Raw genomic sequence first — 21,645 nt, forward strand, 5'->3', positions numbered from 1 at the left:
CATCTTGATGAGCCATAGAAGTGAGGATAGCAAATTTTCCGTAGATGTTAGGCCAACGCCTGCATTAACATGAAAGCTAGAAAATTATAGACTGGCAAAATAAAAGAAAGCAACAATGGTCGATCCTCATTACCGTGTCCTGACCAACATCGTACAGCTTTTTAGACCTGTTTTTGCAAAATGTCTTACAATAGGAAGAAGCAACAAACTGAAGCTGGCTAAAAATCATCCACACTTCCGACCAGCAAAAACCCAACATCAACACAGCAACAAAGAATATGATAAATAAGCTAGAATGCGGTCTCTACGGCTCTGGATATGTAAAAATAGAGAACAATGACTTCCTATATTAAATACTCTTCCTTTTTTGGCCAATCCTTTACTAGGTACTCGGATCTGTTATTTCCTTCACATTCAGTCTGAGATGGCTCATCCCAGCCTTCAGTGAAAAAAATTTTTAGCTCTTCATTGATGATGGTCAAAGGCAGGTCCTGAATCCCAGCACCAGCACTTAAGAGTACGACAATCATTGGGAAACTAGACATGTCATCACGATGTATCATCAGTTCCCATTGTCTCATAAATTCATCTCAAGAAGAAATTAGTCAAACTTGACCCCACCGGCTAGCTTTCCTTGAGATCATCTATAGTTTAAACAAATACTATTTCTCCAGGTAGCATCTGCTCAACAAAGACTTGGGTAGTATTTTGATGACAACTTGAACGAGGCAAGGTCATCAATGATTTGCATAGGATCTCTCTGTGCATGAGCATCTTTCAAGTCAGTGTTGCAACCCCATACCCGCACAGCAAGTCTCCTGCAACAGGGAGATGGTTGGCGCAAGTATGTTTTATACCAGTTAATGACTTCATCCTTCTTAGTGTTTCTGAGAACTTCGGCTTCTCTCTCTGAGAAGTCAAACATGTACCTGAGAGTAAACACATTCGTGTTGCTTGAGATTCAGCAAGAATAAAAAATTTTAAGGACATGAAGCACTCTGACAATTATGGATCTAAAGTCAGCTTCCAGACTGTGCACCTTAAAATCAAGAAGATTCACTGGAGGTACACCATTACATAAGAGAGTAGTTACACTTGTACCAGAATGGGGAACAAAGAGGTGATCAAAAGAGAAAACCTCACCTAGTATGTATAGTATTTCGAGGGATAAAAAGCAAAGAGAAAAAATCCATCAGCGCCTCTCAATACAGCAGAAAAATCATTTGCATGGCTGTCTAATCATTCCACGGCAAAAGCAAATGTGAATGATAATGTGCTTGGAGCAGCAAGTTTTTGCACTACCTCGAAAATTTTCAGGCATTAGAATCAAAAGTATTGTACCTAGACCTCGGGCACCTAACACATTGCACACGCAAGTCAAATAGTTCATCCATGCTCACACATATGAGGGTCCATTCTCCAAGCACCCAAAAATAGATTAAATTCATAGATAACATTAAAGTTCACATTTTTTAGCAGCTAATAATGAAGACTTTAAATATTTGAGAAAGTCCAAGCAGGATAGAAACAAAACAACTTAAAGAAATTATCATATTTGTTAATAAGTCATAATTAGTTTGTATAAAAAACAATACCTTTTATCAATTATCTGACTCCAGAATCGATTCGTTTCATACGTCAAGGATGGATCTTTCTCCAGCAGCTTCGATATTAACCCATTTTTGTAATTATCAAAAGTACAATCATCAAGGCCACCCTGCAACAAATAAATCTCCAAACATGACGAGCAGATGGAATTCTTCTCCAAGAAGCAGAATCTGACGATATTAAATCCCTAAGACCAATTAAGGCCTCAACAAACTATGAAATAAGGTGCTTTACAAGACTGAATAACCATTCATGTAGACGACAAGTCTTTTATGCATTCATGGTAAACCATATTCTATATTCACATGAACTCAATTAGTATATGGCAACCATAAGCTACACTGGAAGAGCCACCTTGCTCGAAAGCATCATAAATTAAACAAGACTTGATACATATGAAGAGCAATGGTAGAAAAAAATTCATTTAGCCCACCACGCTTAGTGGAGTAAAGTTGGTTACGGTTGGTTGTTATCATCAACTAAGAGAAATGCAGCATTTCCACAAGAATACGTAAACTAACCAGAAATACATAGCCAACATCCACACTTTATGGTGATTTTTTCCAGCTATTCTAGAGACCTCCCTCACACCAAGTTTAAAACAATTACTGATTTAATTTCCATCAAGTTATAAATCTACCACCAACCAGAAGGGCCACGACACACCACAGCAGTTCTCACTAAGCGATGAAAAAAGCACACTACCCTTAATAAAAGCAAGCACATCCAATAAGGACGAGAAGAGCTTTTGAACAGTAAAAATATCTATGTGGATTAAAGAGGCACAAGATGCTGACCAGTAATTCTTCCAGACTGTCTATGAACTTGTCGATCCTCCCAAGCAAGTAGACAGGGTCATATTTGGAAGATTGAACACAGAAACAGAACCCATAAATGCGGTATGTCACCCTGGGACTACCTTCAACAACATAGCCGAGCTGCTCTTGCGTCCTGCACAGCAGAGTAAAAAAAATAATTAAGAAACTAACAGATGATTTGGCCGGAAAAAAGAGAATACGACTATCCAGAAAGAAGGGATCAATTAAGTCACATAAAAAAACTATAGATTCTCCTCGGACGAGTTCATTATTCCTGATAACAATAGTGTTGTTGTTGAGAAACCTTTTAAGATCAAAATATTACTCTTAACTCACAGAGAATTGGAACTAAACTTTCTAGAAAATTGTTGCAGCTTATAAGTAAAAAGAACAAAAAATGTAGCAAAAACAGCAACCAGAAAGAGAAATACATTACATCAAGCCCTAGCTTGAAAATTGCACTCCTATGCACGTAAACGGACGAAAATGACACCATCACTGTTCTATTTGTCAACTAGTAAAGAATCACACAACTTAGCAGAACCAACTCTATGCAGTGAGGCCCAACGTGATTAATAAGACAGGTTCGCCTTCCACCTCTTACTACTATCATGGAAACGAATTGCTCGGTCATGAGCTAAGAAGCTCAAGTGGCACATAATATCTGAATGTATGAGGAGCTTTCAGCAACAATGACAACCTTAGCTGATTGAACAGAGGTTCTTCCACTATCTCATCAAAAAGATCCATCAGAGCCTTCAATTTGATTGATTCTTTTCCCACTTCTGGTTCGATTTGGAAGTAAAGCTGCATAGAATTGAATTTAAGATAAAAATGGACAGCACTGAGAAGATACAAGTAGAAGAAAATCAGATAGCATACAACTTAATTTTAACTTCTAGATTTTAATAGGAGCACCGCCTTGGTGATCTTCAGTAAATTTAGCACATAAAAGAAAGGGGACAGAAGGAAGTAAGAAAACACACAATTGCTTATTCTACTTACCTCAACAACAGAGTTTGTCTCCGATGTATTCTTCACCCTGATATCTCTTACAAGGTTTGCACCAGAAGGAAGAGATACAATATGTTCCCCATGCCTCATCTCAACTGGAAGTGCTTGGACATGTAAGTTGACTCTAAATGCCTCTGATAAAACAATAGCTTCGTCTTCAAGCAAATTTCCATGACAAAGGCCTTCAATATAAAGCTGTCAAAATGAAAACTAAGTTGACAATAAAGATCGTTTATAAAACCTCCCACGCAATCTGCAAATATTGATCAGTAACGAAACCAGAAATATTTCTTTGTTACTAGATTGCCCTGGTCATTGAGACCCCAAGTATCCAATCAAAATTTTCTTCGGCTCCAAAAGTAAACAGATTTTTAAACTAGGAATTAAGCATGACATTCAATTCCTGGAGAACATTCCCTTCTTTATCTTCATTGGATAACTGAAAACAGCATTGCTTTTACTCCTTTGTTGTAGACTACGTTCAACAGAAGACACTTTTTTTTTTTTCACAAGAGCTTGTCTGGGATAGTCATGGTACTTAAGATGAGAAGCTATAACAAACAAACAAACTAGTATTAAGAAAGACTGAAGCATGAATTTTCTTGGATCTTCATATCTATTGAAAACTTCTACCAGAATAATATTTATTTCACCTACTTTTGCTTTTTTGGAACCACACCTAAACACCCCCTTAGGAGCCCATAAAGTATAAACTGTATACTCCAACCTCTGTCCAAGATCAGGGCTCTACCCTCCTCACTTAATTAAAGTTTGAGGGAGTGATAAACTTCGCTCACACTTTGCAGATATCATCTGTGCACTGGTGTAGTACGATTATATACATCTATACTGAATCCCCAACAGACTGCTCTCAAACCATGTTCCAGGCACATCTAGGCAAAAGAGGGAGCCATTATCTTGTTTATTGGGACATGTAAAAGAATGGATCTCTGCCCTATATTAGTCTCCCCACATGAACGCTTTTCATGGAATCAACATCAGAAGGAACCTAAAAGCACATTATGGGTAAAGCGCTTGTTGAAACTAAGGGTAGAGTACAAGAAGCCAAGCTGATCATAATCTACTTTACCTGGGAACGAAGTATAGGGATGAATGCCTTCAGATCATCAATAGTCACATCGCCCAAACAGCACAGCTTCTCATCAACGTCATAGAAAGTCTTGCACAATAATTGTAGTCTCAAATATGTCGAATGATTTAAAGGTTTTATGTTGGTGTTTCTCAGAGTTCTCTCCAACTCTTCTTTTATAACCTGTTAAATAAGATGGCCAAGGTAAGGATAAAACTGCACAATAAGATGTATATTTTTGTTTCCCTTTCTCTCAAAACTTAGGCATAATTGCTACTTCAGATTTTAAGAAAAAGCAATCATCAATCATTTATTTAAATTGTGTTGTAGTTTTTCTTTTCATGATATACTGCTTTGTAGTTGGATGATATGACTGTCATCCCTGAGTTGAACCGGTTCAACCGGTTGACTTGGCAAACCAATCAACCCAGTTTAACCAAATCTCGACTATAAAAATATAATACCGGTGGAGGTACTGGGTATCAAACCCTGCCCTCTCTGAGTCATAGAAACATCCAATGACACTCAGCCATGCTCCAACTTTAGTCATTTTCTACCAATTAGTAAATCAATATAAAAGGGGTCTTGTTAGCAAGTATCTTGGGCACTTGGTTTTTTTTATAGATACCCCCGGGGAAATTGTTAAATATGCTTAATGAAGAAATATTCAATTTCCAAAGCACTGATTATCCATATTATGAGGACAGGCAGTGTCTAAAAAATAACACTATCTCCTCATTTGACGGCTCAAGAATGCCCCAGCTGAACTTTTACCAAAATTCATATAAAATAAGCTTCTTACACATGAGATATAGCTCCACATGGCAATATAGCAACACTCGAACTTATGTATCGGAGAAAATTGGAATGCGCCTTATACATCTTAGCTGGGCAACACCTCGTGTCAACAAATGAGCTTTCACATTATCTACTAATTCATATAAATGATGTCACCCGATGCTGACCAGGCGGTCCAACCAATAGAAATGATTGAACCGCAAATTGGGAGCCCCTCAGTTCTTTGACTGTTCCAAGTTTAAAAATATTGGCTTTTCTATTTAGAGGGCGTCTTCCTTATAATGCTAATGAAGCAGGTCTTAATAAACTGAATTGACCTTCATGGAAAATGCCTTATACCTTGAAACGATCATCAGTCGGCAAAAAGGATTTGGCAATGGCCAAAATCTTGGACAAAAGAATCGGAAGCTTCTCATTGAACCCATAGAGCTTTAGCTCCAACTTGTCACTAAAGAATGACAATGACGTTTCCAACTTGGCAATACTTGCCTGCAGTAAAGAGCCTGTCGTGTCAAACATCCAAGCTGGAACATACATATCAACATTCACTTTTGGCAAGGTTATTTTCAATACTCAAAAGTCACTATCAGTGAACTTCATCAACTAACCAACAATAATAAGATTTTCATTCAAACAAGTCATGGTCTCCATATCATAAAGACCACATGCGTAGAAAATGGCATGCTACACAAGGAGTAAGCTTAAAGTCCATCTCCAAAAAACTGGTTATGCAGGTCCATTAAGTATGACCACAAACCCAATCACTTAAACCATTCCGATTAAAATTACTACACCAATGATTCAATAACCCATACTTTATAACCATTTATTCTGACCACTCTGCAGCAACCAACTTAAAAAGTTTATGTATGTCGATTAAGTACGACCACAAACCAATCACTTAAACCATTCCAATTAAAGTTACTACACCAATGATTCAATAACCCATACTTTATAACCATTTCCTCTACCACTCTGCAGCAACAAACTTGAAAGTTGATAAGGCCAATATAATTTAAAATTTAAATAGACAGAGTAATAGTTACCTGATAGATGATCTCATTGAGCTCATCCTTGAGAAGGAGAATAAACAATTCGGTCATAAGGCAGCTCCTTGCATCATCATATCCCCCCTTCAAGTTTACACGAAAGTATGCATTTGCACGAGGAAATTTAAAAGTATCATCTAGCTTGTACCATAACTTTATCAATGGCTCATCCAGTATACATCTTGGAGATGACACATAAGAAACGTGATTATGCACTTCATCCACACGGATGGAAAAGTCACGTGGAATGAATTCATTCCTCGAAGGTGGATGCAACGAGGAGTCTATTTCTGGAGGATCTGCCCAAAGGCCTAGTAGAGTTGGAGAAACATCTTCCGCAATATAGCAGGACTCGAACCAAGGCTCAAGCTGGAAATCTGAAATAGGACGAAGGGAACAAGAGAGGAAATTGAGAAGTAATTTCATCTCATTTCACAATGCCAAATGTAAACGTTGTAAGGTTTCTTCCAACAAGAACTGAAGCCAGCAATAACCGCAAGCCCGCAAAGTCAAATGTGACGCTACCTTTTGACTTGTTGATGGATTTTGACAAAACATCAATCCTCATATTGTCAGGTGAGAAGAAACCCAAAAGGTCCCTAATCATCCCCTCATCCCATTCCTTGTAAGCATAGTCTCCATAAATAACATCCTCAGCTGGATAAACAAGCAAGTTTTCTGCAATAAGATTAATCAACATAGCTTAAGTCCATTAAATGGGTAATGGCAACCATAGTTGAAGAATGAAGGAAGAAGCCCAAACAACAAAACAAGCTCTATTCAGTCTTGCAAAAGTATCTGATCCTAGAGTTAGCTCAATATTCATCAATTTGGGAAAGAAATATGCCAGAAGAAGAAGAGAAAAGACATAGCAACTTGTGCCATCACCATAGGACAAGTGAGAAAAGGATTTGCTTTATTTTTGCTGAATTGTGATGTCAATTCTTCCAATAAATAGATGATCAATCGAGGCAATAAATAGCCTTTCAGTCTAAAATAGTGTGAACCCATCCAACAGCAATAGCTAAAATATGATTGACACGCCCGCTAAATACTGGATTTAAGTGTTTGACGGGAAGAAATTTGTCCTTTGGGGTTCCAAATTTGGAAATGAGCCAATGACTCTTAACATAGCCTGCAATCATAGTAGTCAGCTTCAAAAATCTAACAGTACATACCAGCAAGTTCAGCAGCATAATCATCCTGAGGTTGCTCCTCGGCAAATCTAAATTCCATGTTACCAATATCCTGCAATTCCTTAAATATCCATTCTGAGGGAGAAACTTGACGCAATAATTTGAGATACTGATAAACATAGCCGATCATCTCAAAGATCTGTGGAATAAGCACACAAAAAAGATAAATACATGAGACAAATAAACACAGATTTAAATGGAGAGGAGTTTGTTTAAATAAATGAGCCACTATGTGAGATATCAGCTTACAAGACTTCTAAATGGAAAAAAAAAAAAAATCCATGCTACCTTTTCCAAGCCTGAGTCTGTTAGGCGAATAGACATCCCAAACACATACGCTATTGAAGATCGATGTAGTCCTTCATCCCCTACGCCAGCAGATAGAGAAGTAGCCCAACCCCTAGCTTTAAAAAATGAATGCAGACTTCCTCTTCCCTCTGAAAATTTACTATATTTTATCATCTAAAAGTAAATTGTGCAAAAAACAGATAATCTAGGAATATATGAGGATGAACAGCTCATGGAGATATCCTTACCAAAAAAAAAAAAAAAAAACAGCTCATGGAGATATTCTTCTGTATGTACATTTATATAATTTATATGCATTCAGCGGAATTACAAGCATATGCACGACAGAACTATCTTTTGTCCAAGTTATCATAACCTTCTCCTGTGGATTCTGTAATTCAAATTCTTTTACAAGTATATCAGACTCAAGCATCAGAATGCGGGCACTGTGCATATAAGATGAGTGAAGCCAAACCTTCCTACCACAAAATTGCCCTCCGGGTGTCTGTCTGTATAAACATAGATAGAGATACATACATACAAAACAATCACACATATTCATATACTTATTTATTCACTCACAAAAATTACTAGCCATAGAAGCTCTAGATGAAGGCAAAACCAAGATGCAGTCTCCTCCATCAAGATTTATGGGAAGATAGGAATAAGCCAGAAACAGTAGGGCGAAAAAAAAAACATTACGACGAGAATAGCAAGAGTACAAAGAATAGCATAATACAAATAAAATAAAGTACCATGACCGAGAAGATGTGCTAGATAATCTTCCGATTTCTTTGAATAGTGTTGACGCAGACATGGCAACGTCCATGTTAAGTCGAGGACATGAACATCTTTGACAGCTTCCAACCAATAAATTTTACCAGCTTTCCAGATAGCTCTTTCCTTTCCATACTCAAACTGAACTGGAGGACCTTTCTTGATTTTACCAAATAATTCCACCACCCAACTCTCGAGTACATCCAGAGGCTCTGCAGCACATGAGAGGATTCACGTTTGCACAACAAAAGCCAACAAATTACACTATGAAACTCACCAAATTATACCATCTTATTCTACATCTAACCACAATATTCATACCACAGAAGTTAATCTGAAACTTACAGCAGTAGAAAACACTGATAAAATCCTATTAGCTACTTCTTACATAGGGAAAATGTATCTACTTCCACATAAGAGGTACTCGACTTCTTTAGCTTGATATTGTGCACAATGCAGTTGAGTCAAATCCCATTAATCTACAAGAAGTCCATAAGAAGTCTTATCAAATTCCCCAACATCAAGGTTTCTCGTTTTATCAACAAATTCTTATTGTCACGAAAATTGGATGGCTGATTGGACTGATTGAACCACGCCAGTCAACATTGGGAACTCACTAATCCATTACATCCTGAATTTCGTCAAAACCCGAATTAGCCCAGTTTAACCATTGCTTCAAATGAACCAGAACGATTACCAGAAGTTCTGACCTTTGCTCATCTATCTCATGCCTTTGGCCTAGCTCATCATTCTTTCCTGGGAGGGGCACACATTAAGCCAGTCCATCTTGCCTTGTCTGGTAGGCGTTATCCGGCAACAAGTGTTTGGAACGTATTGGCAATAAGATTCAAACTTAGAAACTAGCAAGAATCTTGGAAATTAAAAGTAATCAACCAGTTAGACCGAGTAGTGGCCTTACATCCTGCTTGCTTTATTTAGCCACAGATGGTCAAAAACTAGATGAAACCCCTGTTCTTCTACGATTGCTCATCCAAATCAGCTAAGGTTTTGACTATCCAGTTTGACATGGAATTGTATCTCGCTGGACAGTCTCCTCTCTCAGTTCTCGAATGGCTCCAGGACCATGATCATGTTTTAAATCGATTAAGACCAAGATGGAAAATTGTGGAGACATCTGCTCGATGAAAGGGCATAGAAGAGTCTCAATCACATGATCAAAACCTTTGGGGAAACCAGATAATCCCGGTCATAAAATCCACTAATCCTGGACTCAAGCTGGTCTTGAGGTGACCTTTCTTTGGGTGGGATCTCTGCATGTTGGAATTGCACTAATTTTGAGCTTGGTTATGGGACTTCATTTTAGGCTATGTGGCCGATCTAGGACTAAGCATGGTCATGAGGCTGAGCTGGCAGATTGCCAGCATCACCTATTTGAAACAAAAGTGACATGGTGTGACATTGTTGAGTATTTCAATCAAGTGATGCGAGCATGAGTGTCCAAGTGCCATACGCAATAGACTATCAAGGTGACATCAACTTCAATGAAGATTCAAAACAATAATAACAACCGCCTTTTACCTCTAAATAGGGTTGGTTACATAAATCTTATGTTGTTCTCTATACTAGGTCATCAAATGCTCCGATTTTTCTTGAAAGCATCTTCTGACATCCTTTTGGGCCTTCTCAAACCCTATCCCACATTTTAACATAAACGTGTACTTGCACAAAATCTGCAAGAATACGACATCAACATCTATCGACCAGCGTTCCAACTAGTTGAACCGCCAGCCTATGTAGCACTGACACCAACACCAACGCACAACACGACACGACACGACACGACACGACACGCCGACACGTCATTTCTCAAAAAGTAGAGAATTCCGACACGTATATTAAATGTATATTTTTATATACATGACAAATTATCATTTTTACGATTATTTCAATCAAATTAATTTGATTCAAATCTACAAATAAATAAAATAATCAAATTAATTTGATAAATTATTCATGACATATTTTATTATGCCATGTGATATAGTAAAGTTCCTTTGGCCATATATATTTTTCTCTTGACCATTTTCGTTTTTTTCCCACAAAACATTACAAATATAAGCCTTAACCTTGTCAATCTAACGCAGTCGTTTCATTACCTTTCCTTCCCACCCCCCCCCCTCTCTCTCTCTCTCTCTCTCTCTCTCTCTCTCTCTCTCTCTCTCTCTCTCTCTCTCAGTTAGACGAAACCCTACCCATCCCCTCCCCCAAAATCGCAAATTCCCTCCTCAATCCCAAACCCTAGATTTCCAGATCCTCCCTCCCCCGACAAATTCTCTCCCCTGATCCCGACCGATTCCCAGATCCCCCACCTCCCCGTTCCCCATTTCTCCGAGAGAATTCGTCGAGGCTTCTTTGTCTTCTCCCTCCTCCTCGTCGACGTCAATTACCGACACCATCAATGGCTCTCACCGCTTCAGGATCAACAGGTACTCGCTGTCGAAAGGGATCGGGATTGGCAAGTAGAAGGCATCCGACACGTTCACCATAGGGGAGCATCAAGGACAATGCGGCGTATGTGTCCTTGTTCATGGCTTTGGTGAGCGAGGGATCTAACCTGAGGAAGCTTTTCTTTCTTCTTTCTCCCTATTGCTTTTTTTTTCTTTTTTTTTTTTACCGTGCGTGTCGGAATTGCGTGTCGGATTCTGGACTCGCGTGTTGCCGGTGTGTTCGGTGCGTTGACCGCGTGTCGGATTTCCGACACCTGTTGACCGCATGTCCGAGCATGTTCGAGCGTGTCGGCCACCGTGTTGGTGTCGGACACCGACACGGTGGCCTCTGGAACGTGTTAGTGCTACATAGCCGCCAGCCGAACACCTAATTGGTTCTCTCATCCTTCCAATTCTCAAAACAATGTCGTAAAGTCACTTTAATGGGGGCAAAAACTGGACTTACGTGCTGCAAAACTTGAACAAAGCCTCGCAGAAAAGATGACATTGTAACTCCATGTGTCAATCTGAGACCATTGATTTAAAAAATTGCAATTGCAAAACTTTAACATATGACTTATCACTTTGACATTTGTACTTCCCTCCCAGAATGCCAAATGACAGTAAACAACCTTCCTAAGTTTCATAAAACCAACAAAATTTCCCTTCATTGCTCAATGGTTAAATGCAATTCAAATTAAACATGATATATAAATGTATTCCTAGTTTTAACCTGATTTCATGCCATTCAAGTGTACATAGAGGTGAGATACCATGCACCGTATATTAGGGGGAAAAAAGAAAGTAAAAGAGGTGGCAGCACCAAAAGTGACATTCAAAGTGCACTTACCCCCTCCAATAACAACTAGCTTCATCAGAGCCCCATGGTAATAATCGCTGAACAACTTCAGAATACATTCCCGCAAATTGATCCCCTTTTCCATTGCATCAACCAAACTTTTCTTATTCCCTTCCATCAGACAACATATACATGAGAACACATTCCACGCAAAGAATGAAGAGAGAACATATCAGATATTGAAGCGCACCCCAAAAGAATTTGTTCAATGGGTGACCCGGTGTAGAAGTATGACACTGGAGTTGTTGAAGACGACAAGCATCACTTTGCATAACCTGGTTAAACTCTGCTTGCAGTGACTCACATGAAAAATTCCAGAATTTATTAGCAGCACGTCCATATAATATACGCATAGCTTAACTCAATGAGAAAATCTAAGCAGCAACTCTTCTGGAGAATAAACTCCACAAAAATAACAATACCTGAATCTACAGCAAGCACCTCCCGCTCCATAGCATCCATTTTCACTAGAGGTGAAATAAAGAACTGAGAGAATCTGATAAAGCAACAGGAGCAGACAAGAATATATTTATGTATTTCATACGACCGATTACGAGTTGCTTTGTAGAAAAAAATTTGATGCTGCATGAACATCATTTCTTAAATGCCATAGTTATAATCACATTCCAAATTACGGAACACATAAGAAGCAAATGAACATATAGGCAGAAAATACTCATTTCCTTTTCGTCATTGTCAGCGGAAGAGACTCTTTATAAAAGTGCACATTTAGATCTTCACCTTTTCAATGCGCCCTTCAGAAACTCCCGTTTGACTTCAAAATGGTAGCAGGTGTGCTCTACTTCCGTGTATGCATTTGAGGAACCTCCATGCTTGGACAAATAACTATCGTACTAGCAAAGAAGAAAGTCAACACATAGGCGAAACAACCCTTCCCTGACTCATCATTGATCTCTTAGACATACAAATTAAAAGAGTTCTTGAATCAAGCAGAAGCATGTGCCCAAGTAAGCAAATTAAAAATATCTGCCATCATGAAGCGAGGGGATCGAGCTTCATCTCAACCCCAAATATCTAAGTAAGATCCTATGTAGTTTTCATCAGTGATTTGCAAGAGGATACACCTGCGAGGCTCGAGATGTAATAGCCCCGCACTCTATAGATCAGAAATAGTAAATATAATATGAGAGTCTCCATGATTCAATAACTTGCCAATCTACTCACCCAAAAAAGAAAAGAAAAACATAACTTCAATCAATAGTTGCTCATGCTTTCCCGCTTGCTCGCCATAGTATAGATTCCAAGCACACGATGCAAGCAAAACCATGCAAATAGTACTAGTAGAGCACGTAGGCATATTTCATGATTGACTTCAACCCATACATTTGGTAAACAAACCCAAACTTGATCTAAGCAAGGAAATGAGCACGTCAAGTCTTCTATGCACTCCAACAGATGTTAAACTAAGAGGCAACACTAACCAACCTCATTTTCATCCGGATAATCTGCACTCCCCATGAAGAGCATGTGTTCTGCAAAGGTATATGTAAATTCGGAATCAAAGGCCGCAATTACACTTGATAAAAAGAGAATGTAATCCGCAAGTCTCGAACAGCCAAAGTGCGGGACAAATAGGGATTGAATTGAAATCATTGAATAACGCACCCTTGCAGAAAAGCAAAACCCAAATCCCTCAGGATTTTGATAAGGGGAAGAGCGAAGGAGAGATGCGAAAAGTGGGTAGAAAGAAGTGAACCTAGAAAATGAGCGAGACCCTGCGCCTCGTAAGGATCGGAGAAGCTGCCAATGCCCACGCACATTGCCGCCGCTGCCTGAATCAAAACAGCAGGCGATGAGCTGATTACAAGCACGGTCTCTCCTCCACACCGCACTAGCTTTGTTCCGACTAGTTAAAAAACGAAGGCAAACTAACACAGAGAGGAGGGCAAAAAGGAAGAAGGAGAAGGAGAAGAAGGGCGACCTTCTTCGTTTGGCCGTGCCGGGGTGCCTCTTCCTCCTCCTCGTCCTCCTCGTCTCCTTCGTCCTCTTCTCCTTCTTCTCCTCCTTCTTCGTCGTCGTCGTCGTCGTCCTCTTCCTCTTCCTCTTCGTCCTCGTCGAAATCCTCATCGCCGTCGCTGCCGCGGGGGGATCCGGAGCGAGCGGGGGCAGTGCCGTCGGGGTAAATCTCGGGATCGTGAACGAGCAAGGCGCAGAGCCCGTTGTGGAGGCGGATGAACCTGTAGAGACGGCGGTCGTTAGGCGACTTGACGACGAGGTCGTCCGACGAGAACGCAGGAGGGGACCCCATTGTTCAGCAGCGTCAAGGCCTGGTCTCCTCTCTTCTCTTCTCTTCTCTTCTCTCCTGCTTTGCGTGGGGAGAGAGGAAGGGGAGAAGAAAGGCAAAAGAGAAACTCGCTTCTCCTTTTATACTTTGATCCGATTCCCATTTGCCCCGTCCCCTCCCCCCCCCCCCACCCCCCCACCCCCGAAGCGACGAAACCATCGATTCTCCTGATAAACTTAATTCCCGGAAATTACACGAGATGCCCCGAATTTTCGAGATGATGCGCATTTGCCCCCAAACTTTTAACAATCGTACAAAACTGCCCTTAACTTTTCATTTTGTTATCGCCGTCCAACCTCCATCTATTTCTCCGTTTGGTACTTGCCTTGCCTTGCCTTGCCTTGCCTTGCCTTGCCTAGTCTATGTAAGGTTAAATTGCAAGTCTCTTCATTTTTATGTTTTTTAGTGGGATCACTCCTTTACCCTCGGATGTGTTAAAACTTAAAAAATGAATGCAAAAAAAAATGATGCAATGGTCTTTATAAAATGGGACAATGACATAAAAAGTTCCTGAACTTTGATTCAATGTTCAATATAGTCCCTGAAATTTTAACATGTTCAATATAGTCCCTAGACTTTTAATATGTTTAATGTGGTTCTTAGAATTTTTTGTACATATTCAACACAGTTTCTGAATTATATGAAATTATTCAACGTAGACCTTGAACTTGAATTAATGGAAGGACTACATCGAACATTTTCACATAGTTCAGGAACTAAACTGAACATGTACTAAAAGTTTAAAGATAATATTGAATAAATTAAAAGTTCAGGGACTACATTGCACATTGGATTAAAGTTCAGAGACCACATTGAAAAAATTAAAAGTTTAGGAATCCTATTACATATTGGACCAAAATTCATGAATTGTTTACGTCATTATCTCTTGTAAAATACTGGCACGAAAACAAGTAAATGATGTCTTTCTCTTTTTTATTTGATTTTAATTAACTTTTTCAATTTTAAAATAATTTATCTTGCTTCGTACTTTTTAATTAAGAAACCACGGGCACCACTTATGTTGGCGTTTCTGGCCATAATTGCTGAAGTGGTTCTGCTCATCTAATTGTAAATTGTTTCTCCCTAATTGAAAGACGATTCGATTTCATTTCTTTTATTTTTCTAAGCAAATCTCTTTTTATTTAGTCTTGTTTAATAGTTTTTTTCATGTTGCGACTGACCTCCTGTTTTATTTTCAAAAAACGGGGTGTCTCGCCTGGTCCGCGCTAAGTCTAGGTCTAGGACTTAACTCGGGCTTTCCTAAATCCATATAATATCGCGACTTAGAGTTTAAGTTTTTAAGTGATTTTTATCCAGAAGTTGTCACTAATTAGTCTGGGATAGGTCGATTAAAAGCCCAAGTAAGGTGACGGGAGAATCACCCTATTCCTATAAACTAGAGATTAAATAAATTCAGGGACTTGGTTACACTAGTTGAGTGACTAGTGCCCTTTCGGTTCCTTTCATCCTGTTCATTTGAGAAAATATTTGTCAGACAATTTGGATTGATTTTATGACCTATCTCTTAACATGTAAGGTGATCAAACGAGTACACAATTATTAATAATTAGCAATCAAGATAGATATACAGTCTAGGGCTCTAATCCCAACTAAAGTGACAACATACAAAACATGACAATTGATGCAATTATATTCTAATAAAAAACAACACGCATAATATAACAGGCATAATATAACAGTAGTACAAATAGCCTGCAAAATACTTCTGTATAGTCCTATAGGATTATCCGATTTAAACATGATTATTAATAAAATAATTTACATAATTTAGAAAAATATTCAAAAATACTAATTTCTAAACTATTTCCTAATTTTAAAAGAAAATAAAAATAATTTTGTTTTAAAAAAATTAATTAAGAATAAAAATAATAAATATTAATATAATATTCCCCCCACCACCCCCCCGGGTGGAAAAGGACAAAATAGGGCGGGCTCGACTCATTCGAACCCGCCCTAAATGGCCTGCAGACTAGTTTGACCAGTATGCAGGCCGGGCTTGGGTTGGCCCCCGCGTGCACAAGCACACGGGACGTTGGCCAGGCGAGATCCGGCATCTCACCGGCCGACCCAGGCCAACTCCGGCCTGGTTCCTGCCTATATAGACCACCACAAGGCCTTCTCAGGCCACCTAATTCACCGTTCGACCACCTGCGCGCTAGCAAGTGACCAAAACCAACACTGCCTCATTGAGGCATTTCATCAAACAATTGGTCTTCACGGTCGAAAACAGGAAACTCTGACCTGTTTCGGGGCTTCGGCCTGCTCCAACGGCCACGACTCGCTTCGGACGGCGAGTATAGATCGGGGGAAGGATTGGTATGGGCCAGGATTTGCTCGAAATGACCGGCGCGAGTCTCGACCAACTGACGCACAAAATACAGGGCAAAATAGAACTGAATGAACTCACCGGTCGGAAGTGTCAGTTCGAAGGATTGTCGCCAACTCTGGCTCGATGGGGAGGCTCCTGGGGCTTAGTCCTTTTACCTGCCAACGAAAGACCCGATCTTTCCCGCTCAATCTCTCTCTTTCTCCCTTTCCCTCTCTGCTCTGTTTTCTCTCTTTCTCTAGTTGGGTCTGTCCCCGGCTCGGCGGCGAGGATTGGTGGTTGAGGTCGAGGCACGGTGGTCGCCGGCGAAGACCCTTTCCCTCTCTGGTTGTCGCTCTGAATCTCTCTGGGTCTCTCGCTCACGGTTTCTCAATGAACTCCCCTTCCCCTGTTTTTTTCCTTATTCTGGCCCCTTGTCCTCTCTTCTTCTCTAGTCTTTTATGGTCAGAGACAACTTGTCTCTGCTCCATTAACTCACCCTGTGATGGCCTACATCGGCCTACTCTAGGCACTTGACTTGTATGGTTGTTCTAGGCCGGTGCAGGGGAGTGGCCTGTTCCTCTACTTCTCGGTATCCAAGGCAAAGGGGAGGGGAAGAGGAGAGAGGAAGAGGGGCGGGGCTGAGCGGTGAAGGAGATGGTCGGGCTTTGTGTGGGCAAAGGAAGTGGCTGTGGCCGTCAGCCGCGCAAGGGGAAGAGAGAGGAAGGGGTCGGTTCGTGCGAGGAAGGAGGAGGAAGAAGGAGTGGGCTGGACCCGCGTGGGGGAAGAAAAGAGAAGGAAGGGCCGGGTCAGGACCGGCCCGATCAAGATTTTTTTGTTTTGTTTTTGTTTTTGTTTTTTTAATTATTATTATTATTTTTTTAAAAATTAATTTTTTTAAAAAATTTAAATTGTTTTAATAAAAGAAGAAAAATATATTATAATCTTGCAAAATGCACTTAATGTCTATATGCAATGCAATTGAAATTATATTTTTTTTTTGTTTAGGAATCAATGACATTAACCCCTAAATTTTACGTAATTTAATTGGGCAATAAAAAAATAGGTGTCAACATTTCGTTTGCGTGCGTCGTGTTGTATTGTGCAGAAATTTACAAGCGTGCAAAACTGTAATCATATCAATGGCCATGGTCCTTTTAAGCTGCTAACTAGTGAAGGATATAAGGATAATAAAGTATTTATACATTCCAAATATAATATTAAATGTTCGAGATAAAATCGAAAAACTTTTGTTATGAAGTCAACCAATTTATTGTTTTTGTCATTAATATTATCATGTCCTCACATTTCGTTATTGATCAATACTTTTTTTTATTATTTTTCTCTAATTCTTGTATAGAGTTTAATTTATTTAAGACTATTCATAGAAAAAGAGTGATTTGACTAAAAAAAATCGAGAGGAGTTACACTATTGCAATTGAAAAATCACATGTTAGGCACGTGCAAACTGAAAAATAGTTTGCAAGCTAACGACTTTAATTAAAATGAAAATTCATGAAGGTTTTGTATACATACTAAGTTGAACATAACCCATTTGTTTCGTGAATAGACATTATTAACATGATCAAATGATCTATATTGTGAATTGAAAGTTTTTATGATTTATTCCTACTATTCAAGTAATTCCATTTTTCTTTGTCAAGTACAAGAAAAGTATTAGCATTTAAATTCACTCTAAATATTGTTTAAGTTTTCTAAACATAAATATTATTTCTAATCTGACGAAAAATTCAAAATGTGATTACTTGGAATGAGTGGAGGCCAACTAAACAAGCCTAAGTAACAAATCTAAATATTACAATCTTGCACAAATAAGAAATAGAAAGGAGTGAATCTATGCTTCGACAAAAATAAAAGATTAAATTGCCAAGCACTTTGGGAAAGAAAGGTTTTGCCAAAGTTTAATTCATGGCACTCGTGATATACCACTTAATTCCACATCAAGTCACATGTCAAAGTTATGTTGAATCGAAGGAGATGAAACCTTGGACCCGACACTCGCACATAATATCACTTTTATCTTATTTACTACATCAATCATGTTATTTCAAGTGCGATAAACTATTTTATCGTCTTTCAAAGCAAAAAAGAAAAATTCACAAAAATGGGGTACATGGTGTTTAATTTGAATGGACCAAGTATGAAGCAGTGGCGAGATACATTGGAACTTCGAAATACATTTTGTTGAATCAGGTTACTACTAAATATTATTGTCGGAGCACACCTTTGCAAATGGTGCCCTTGTATTTGCAACAGAAAATTAAACAGACTAGGCCGGTCCGATCTGGATATCAAAGACTGGCTTGAAATTGTGAAGCCTTTGGTTTTCAAATTACAAATAGGAAAAAAAACACATGAAATTTGATATCTGTCTTAGTCCCTGCGATTGTTTCGAAAGTTGGATGGGGATCCTAAACATTTAATTTAGTAGTGGAGCCTCGAATTGCCAAGGCTCAAATTTGGAAGGGTGTTAATTCTCCTCAATCATTTACCAAAAAGAATTTTGAGAATTATCGCAAATGGTAACGCGAATCACTATCTGTCACACCCCGATTAGAACAATTCGATTGTCGAATTTGGACTTCACATGAATCACTCGGTCTAAAAGTAATTGTCAAGTTTGGTTCTTCTAACTAGTCCATATCTAAGTTAATCGAGCTGTAGTAATTTAGTATAATACCATTCAACCGTTTCAACTCAGTTTCGAACGAGCAAAGTAGCTTCCCTTAGATGTACAAAGAATGAGACGCATGGAATAAGCTCTTCAATTTTATAGAGATGTCATAAAGCGAGCAAGCAATAGATAAACCCAACTGAGGTAGGAGACGATCCTCTTCCCCATTAGTAGGATTGACCCCAAAATAATATAAATGATACTATAAATGACCAGAAAGATATGCAAAAGGATCAAAGAGCAAATCGACAAGTCTTCGTGAAATTTAGAAAGGAAGGTGGTGGTGGCTGTGAGGAGAGTAAGGGGAGTAGACAAAGGAAGGAGGATTGCTTGTGTTGATGCCGGTGCTGCTGGGATGGGCCCTGGTCGGGGTCCTCGGGGTGACTGGGCTTCTGGACCCCGAGACCATATGGCTGCGGCCACCGCCGTGGCCATACGCTCTCTCGGCGTTCCTCCTCGGTCCTTTCTCGGCCCATTTCAGCTCTGCTTGCTTCACTATGCTTGGATACCTAGAGCAGCACCCAATTTGGCCTGCTCTCTGGATGTACCTGTATGTATCCGAACACAACACATGTTACCATACACATTAATACGTATTGAGCTAGATGCTGTTGGATGCATGTGGATGCTGTTGGATGAGTGGTGACAGAGAGCCAGATCAACAGATGGATGAGGATAATCCAAGTATTTTCTTTAGTATATCGATCAAGGAAGCCGGTGGGATGGGGGTCGATGATGATGGCGTACCTTTGGCTAAATCTCCGGCCAAGACACTCGATGCATTTTCTACCTTCGGTCATCTCTCCCATGCCTATGCTCACGCACTGCCTGCAGTATACCCTTCCGCACACCTGCACACAGTAACCTCATCGTCGTTAATGGTTACTTGTTTCTGTGTTACTATATCCATCACATCGCTGTAACGCAGCTGCCAATAAGTATATTACAAGTCTAATGAATACGTACGAGGCAGCGATGTCGGAAGATGTAGATGTAAGTCGAGCAGATGGTGCAGATATTGGAGTGGGGGACGCCGGGTCGCCGTCTTTGGCCATGAGCGGCCATGCTGACGCTCATGCTCATGCTCATGCTAGTCATGTCATCATGAGCCATGCTGATGTTCTCCGCCATACCTGTACGCCTCATGTCCAAGTGAGTGTTTCTGCCGGAGCTTGCACGGCTATGTCCATATCGGTACTCGTCATTATGGTCCTCGCCGACATAGGATCGATGGCCTAATGGAGAATCCCGGGTGTCCCTGGAGAGTTGGTTAGACTGATTAAGGGGATGGTGATGGTTTGATGCTTGCAAGCCTCTACTGAAATCGAGACTGGGCAGTTTCCTGAAGACAGGAGATGCTGCTGCTGCTGCCGCATCTGATTTTGTAGGTTTGTTTTCAGAGATGGGGTCCAAGGCAGCGGCAGTTGCGGTGGCGGAGGAGGAGGAGGAGGAGGAGGAGAGAGCATGAAGAGGATGACGATGGGCATGCTTCTTCACGTCAGCAAGGTCCTGGAATGTCAAGTTGACCGACTCATCGGGGATGCCCAGGTACAATTCTTCGAGCTCCATCCTCGCCTTCGCCATGGTTGCCTTCTCCCCCATTCTCGGTGCTGCTGTACTAGACAGATTGACAGGAAGACAAAGAGGAAGAGAGGAGATGTATGGATTTTCTTAGGAGGGGTGGAAAGACCAAAGAGCGGGTGAATTGTTATTTTCGGTTTGGCAGATTGCTGAGGACAGGGGGAACGGTACTAAAATGCCAAAGTGATCGGGCCGGTCGAAAAGAAAAAAAAATAAAAGAGAGGAGAATGTCAGATAATTTAGAGACTCTCTCTCGGACAGCGGGGCAACTAAGGAGACCTAGAAACGCGTCTTCTTAAGGTTCGTGTTGTGGGAGAGACAAAGTTACCGGCCTGCCGGATTTCAACTATAAGCTCTCTCTTCTTTCTTTAGTATTACCTGGTCAAAATGCTTCTGTCTATCACGAGATTTTACTTCTATTTTAGTGTACCAACCTCGCTTCCAAACCGCCTAGGAAGACCAACCCCGAGCTCACTTTTCATTATGTTTCATATATGTATCTTCTTCTCAATTCTGTTGGTTTTTACAAGATTCAAGGTACTTTGGTGTTGCGCGTTAAGTAAATTTCAAGCCCCGAACGCTAGCAAATTATTAAGTAGAAAAAAAGAAAAGATCACTTCGAACATAGACCGACTGACCATCAATAAGAGATTTAGTAAAATCTGGCCGGGTCATTTGTGCCTTTATTATGCTTGGCGAGGGCAGCAACTTGCATTAAGTCATTCACACAAGCCCATTGGACTGTGGGATACTTGAGGTCGAGAGCACTCCCGAGGAGACTCTCCCCGCAGTTA

General features: G+C 40.0%; 2 protein-coding genes across 4 annotated transcripts; both read right to left on the reverse strand.

The window, feature by feature from the left end:
- Positions 1-100: 100 nt before the first annotated feature.
- Positions 101-14,330, reverse strand: LOC115683795 (nardilysin-like). Of its 3 annotated transcripts, none has more exons than XM_056309728.1 (19): positions 13,887-14,330; positions 13,662-13,737; positions 13,391-13,437; positions 12,686-12,798; positions 12,367-12,440; positions 12,135-12,230; positions 11,936-12,055; positions 8,617-8,850; positions 7,862-8,010; positions 7,556-7,712; positions 6,903-7,055; positions 6,375-6,754; positions 5,668-5,817; positions 4,531-4,713; positions 3,432-3,635; positions 3,127-3,233; positions 2,406-2,559; positions 1,596-1,717; positions 101-818 (listed from the first exon to the last, which is right to left on the reverse strand). In XM_056309728.1, the coding sequence occupies exons 1-19, from the start codon at positions 14,211-14,213 to the stop codon at positions 686-688; spliced, it is 2,979 nt and encodes a 992-aa protein (XP_056165703.1). In that variant the 5' UTR covers positions 14,214-14,330; the 3' UTR covers positions 101-685. The 3 variants fall into 3 exon arrangements, with proteins under 3 accessions (XP_056165703.1, XP_030464261.1, XP_030464262.1); XM_030608401.2 differs by having other exon boundaries at positions 101-929; positions 13,887-14,327; XM_030608402.2 differs by lacking the exon at positions 13,887-14,330 and having other exon boundaries at positions 101-929; positions 12,686-12,790.
- A 5,017-nt stretch (positions 14,331-19,347) lies between these two features.
- Positions 19,348-21,625, reverse strand: LOC115683926 (uncharacterized). Its single transcript, XM_030608588.2, has 3 exons — positions 20,237-21,625; positions 20,018-20,121; positions 19,348-19,818 (listed from the first exon to the last, which is right to left on the reverse strand). The coding sequence occupies exons 1-3, from the start codon at positions 20,870-20,872 to the stop codon at positions 19,536-19,538; spliced, it is 1,023 nt and encodes a 340-aa protein (XP_030464448.2). The 5' UTR covers positions 20,873-21,625; the 3' UTR covers positions 19,348-19,535.
- Positions 21,626-21,645: the final 20 nt, after the last annotated feature.

Source organism: Syzygium oleosum, unplaced genomic scaffold (genome assembly GCF_021117445.2).
Source record: "Syzygium oleosum isolate NSW1041296 unplaced genomic scaffold, Sole_v2.1 Sole_v2.03, whole genome shotgun sequence".
In the NCBI taxonomy this organism is placed as follows: domain Eukaryota; kingdom Viridiplantae; phylum Streptophyta; class Magnoliopsida; order Myrtales; family Myrtaceae; genus Syzygium; species Syzygium oleosum.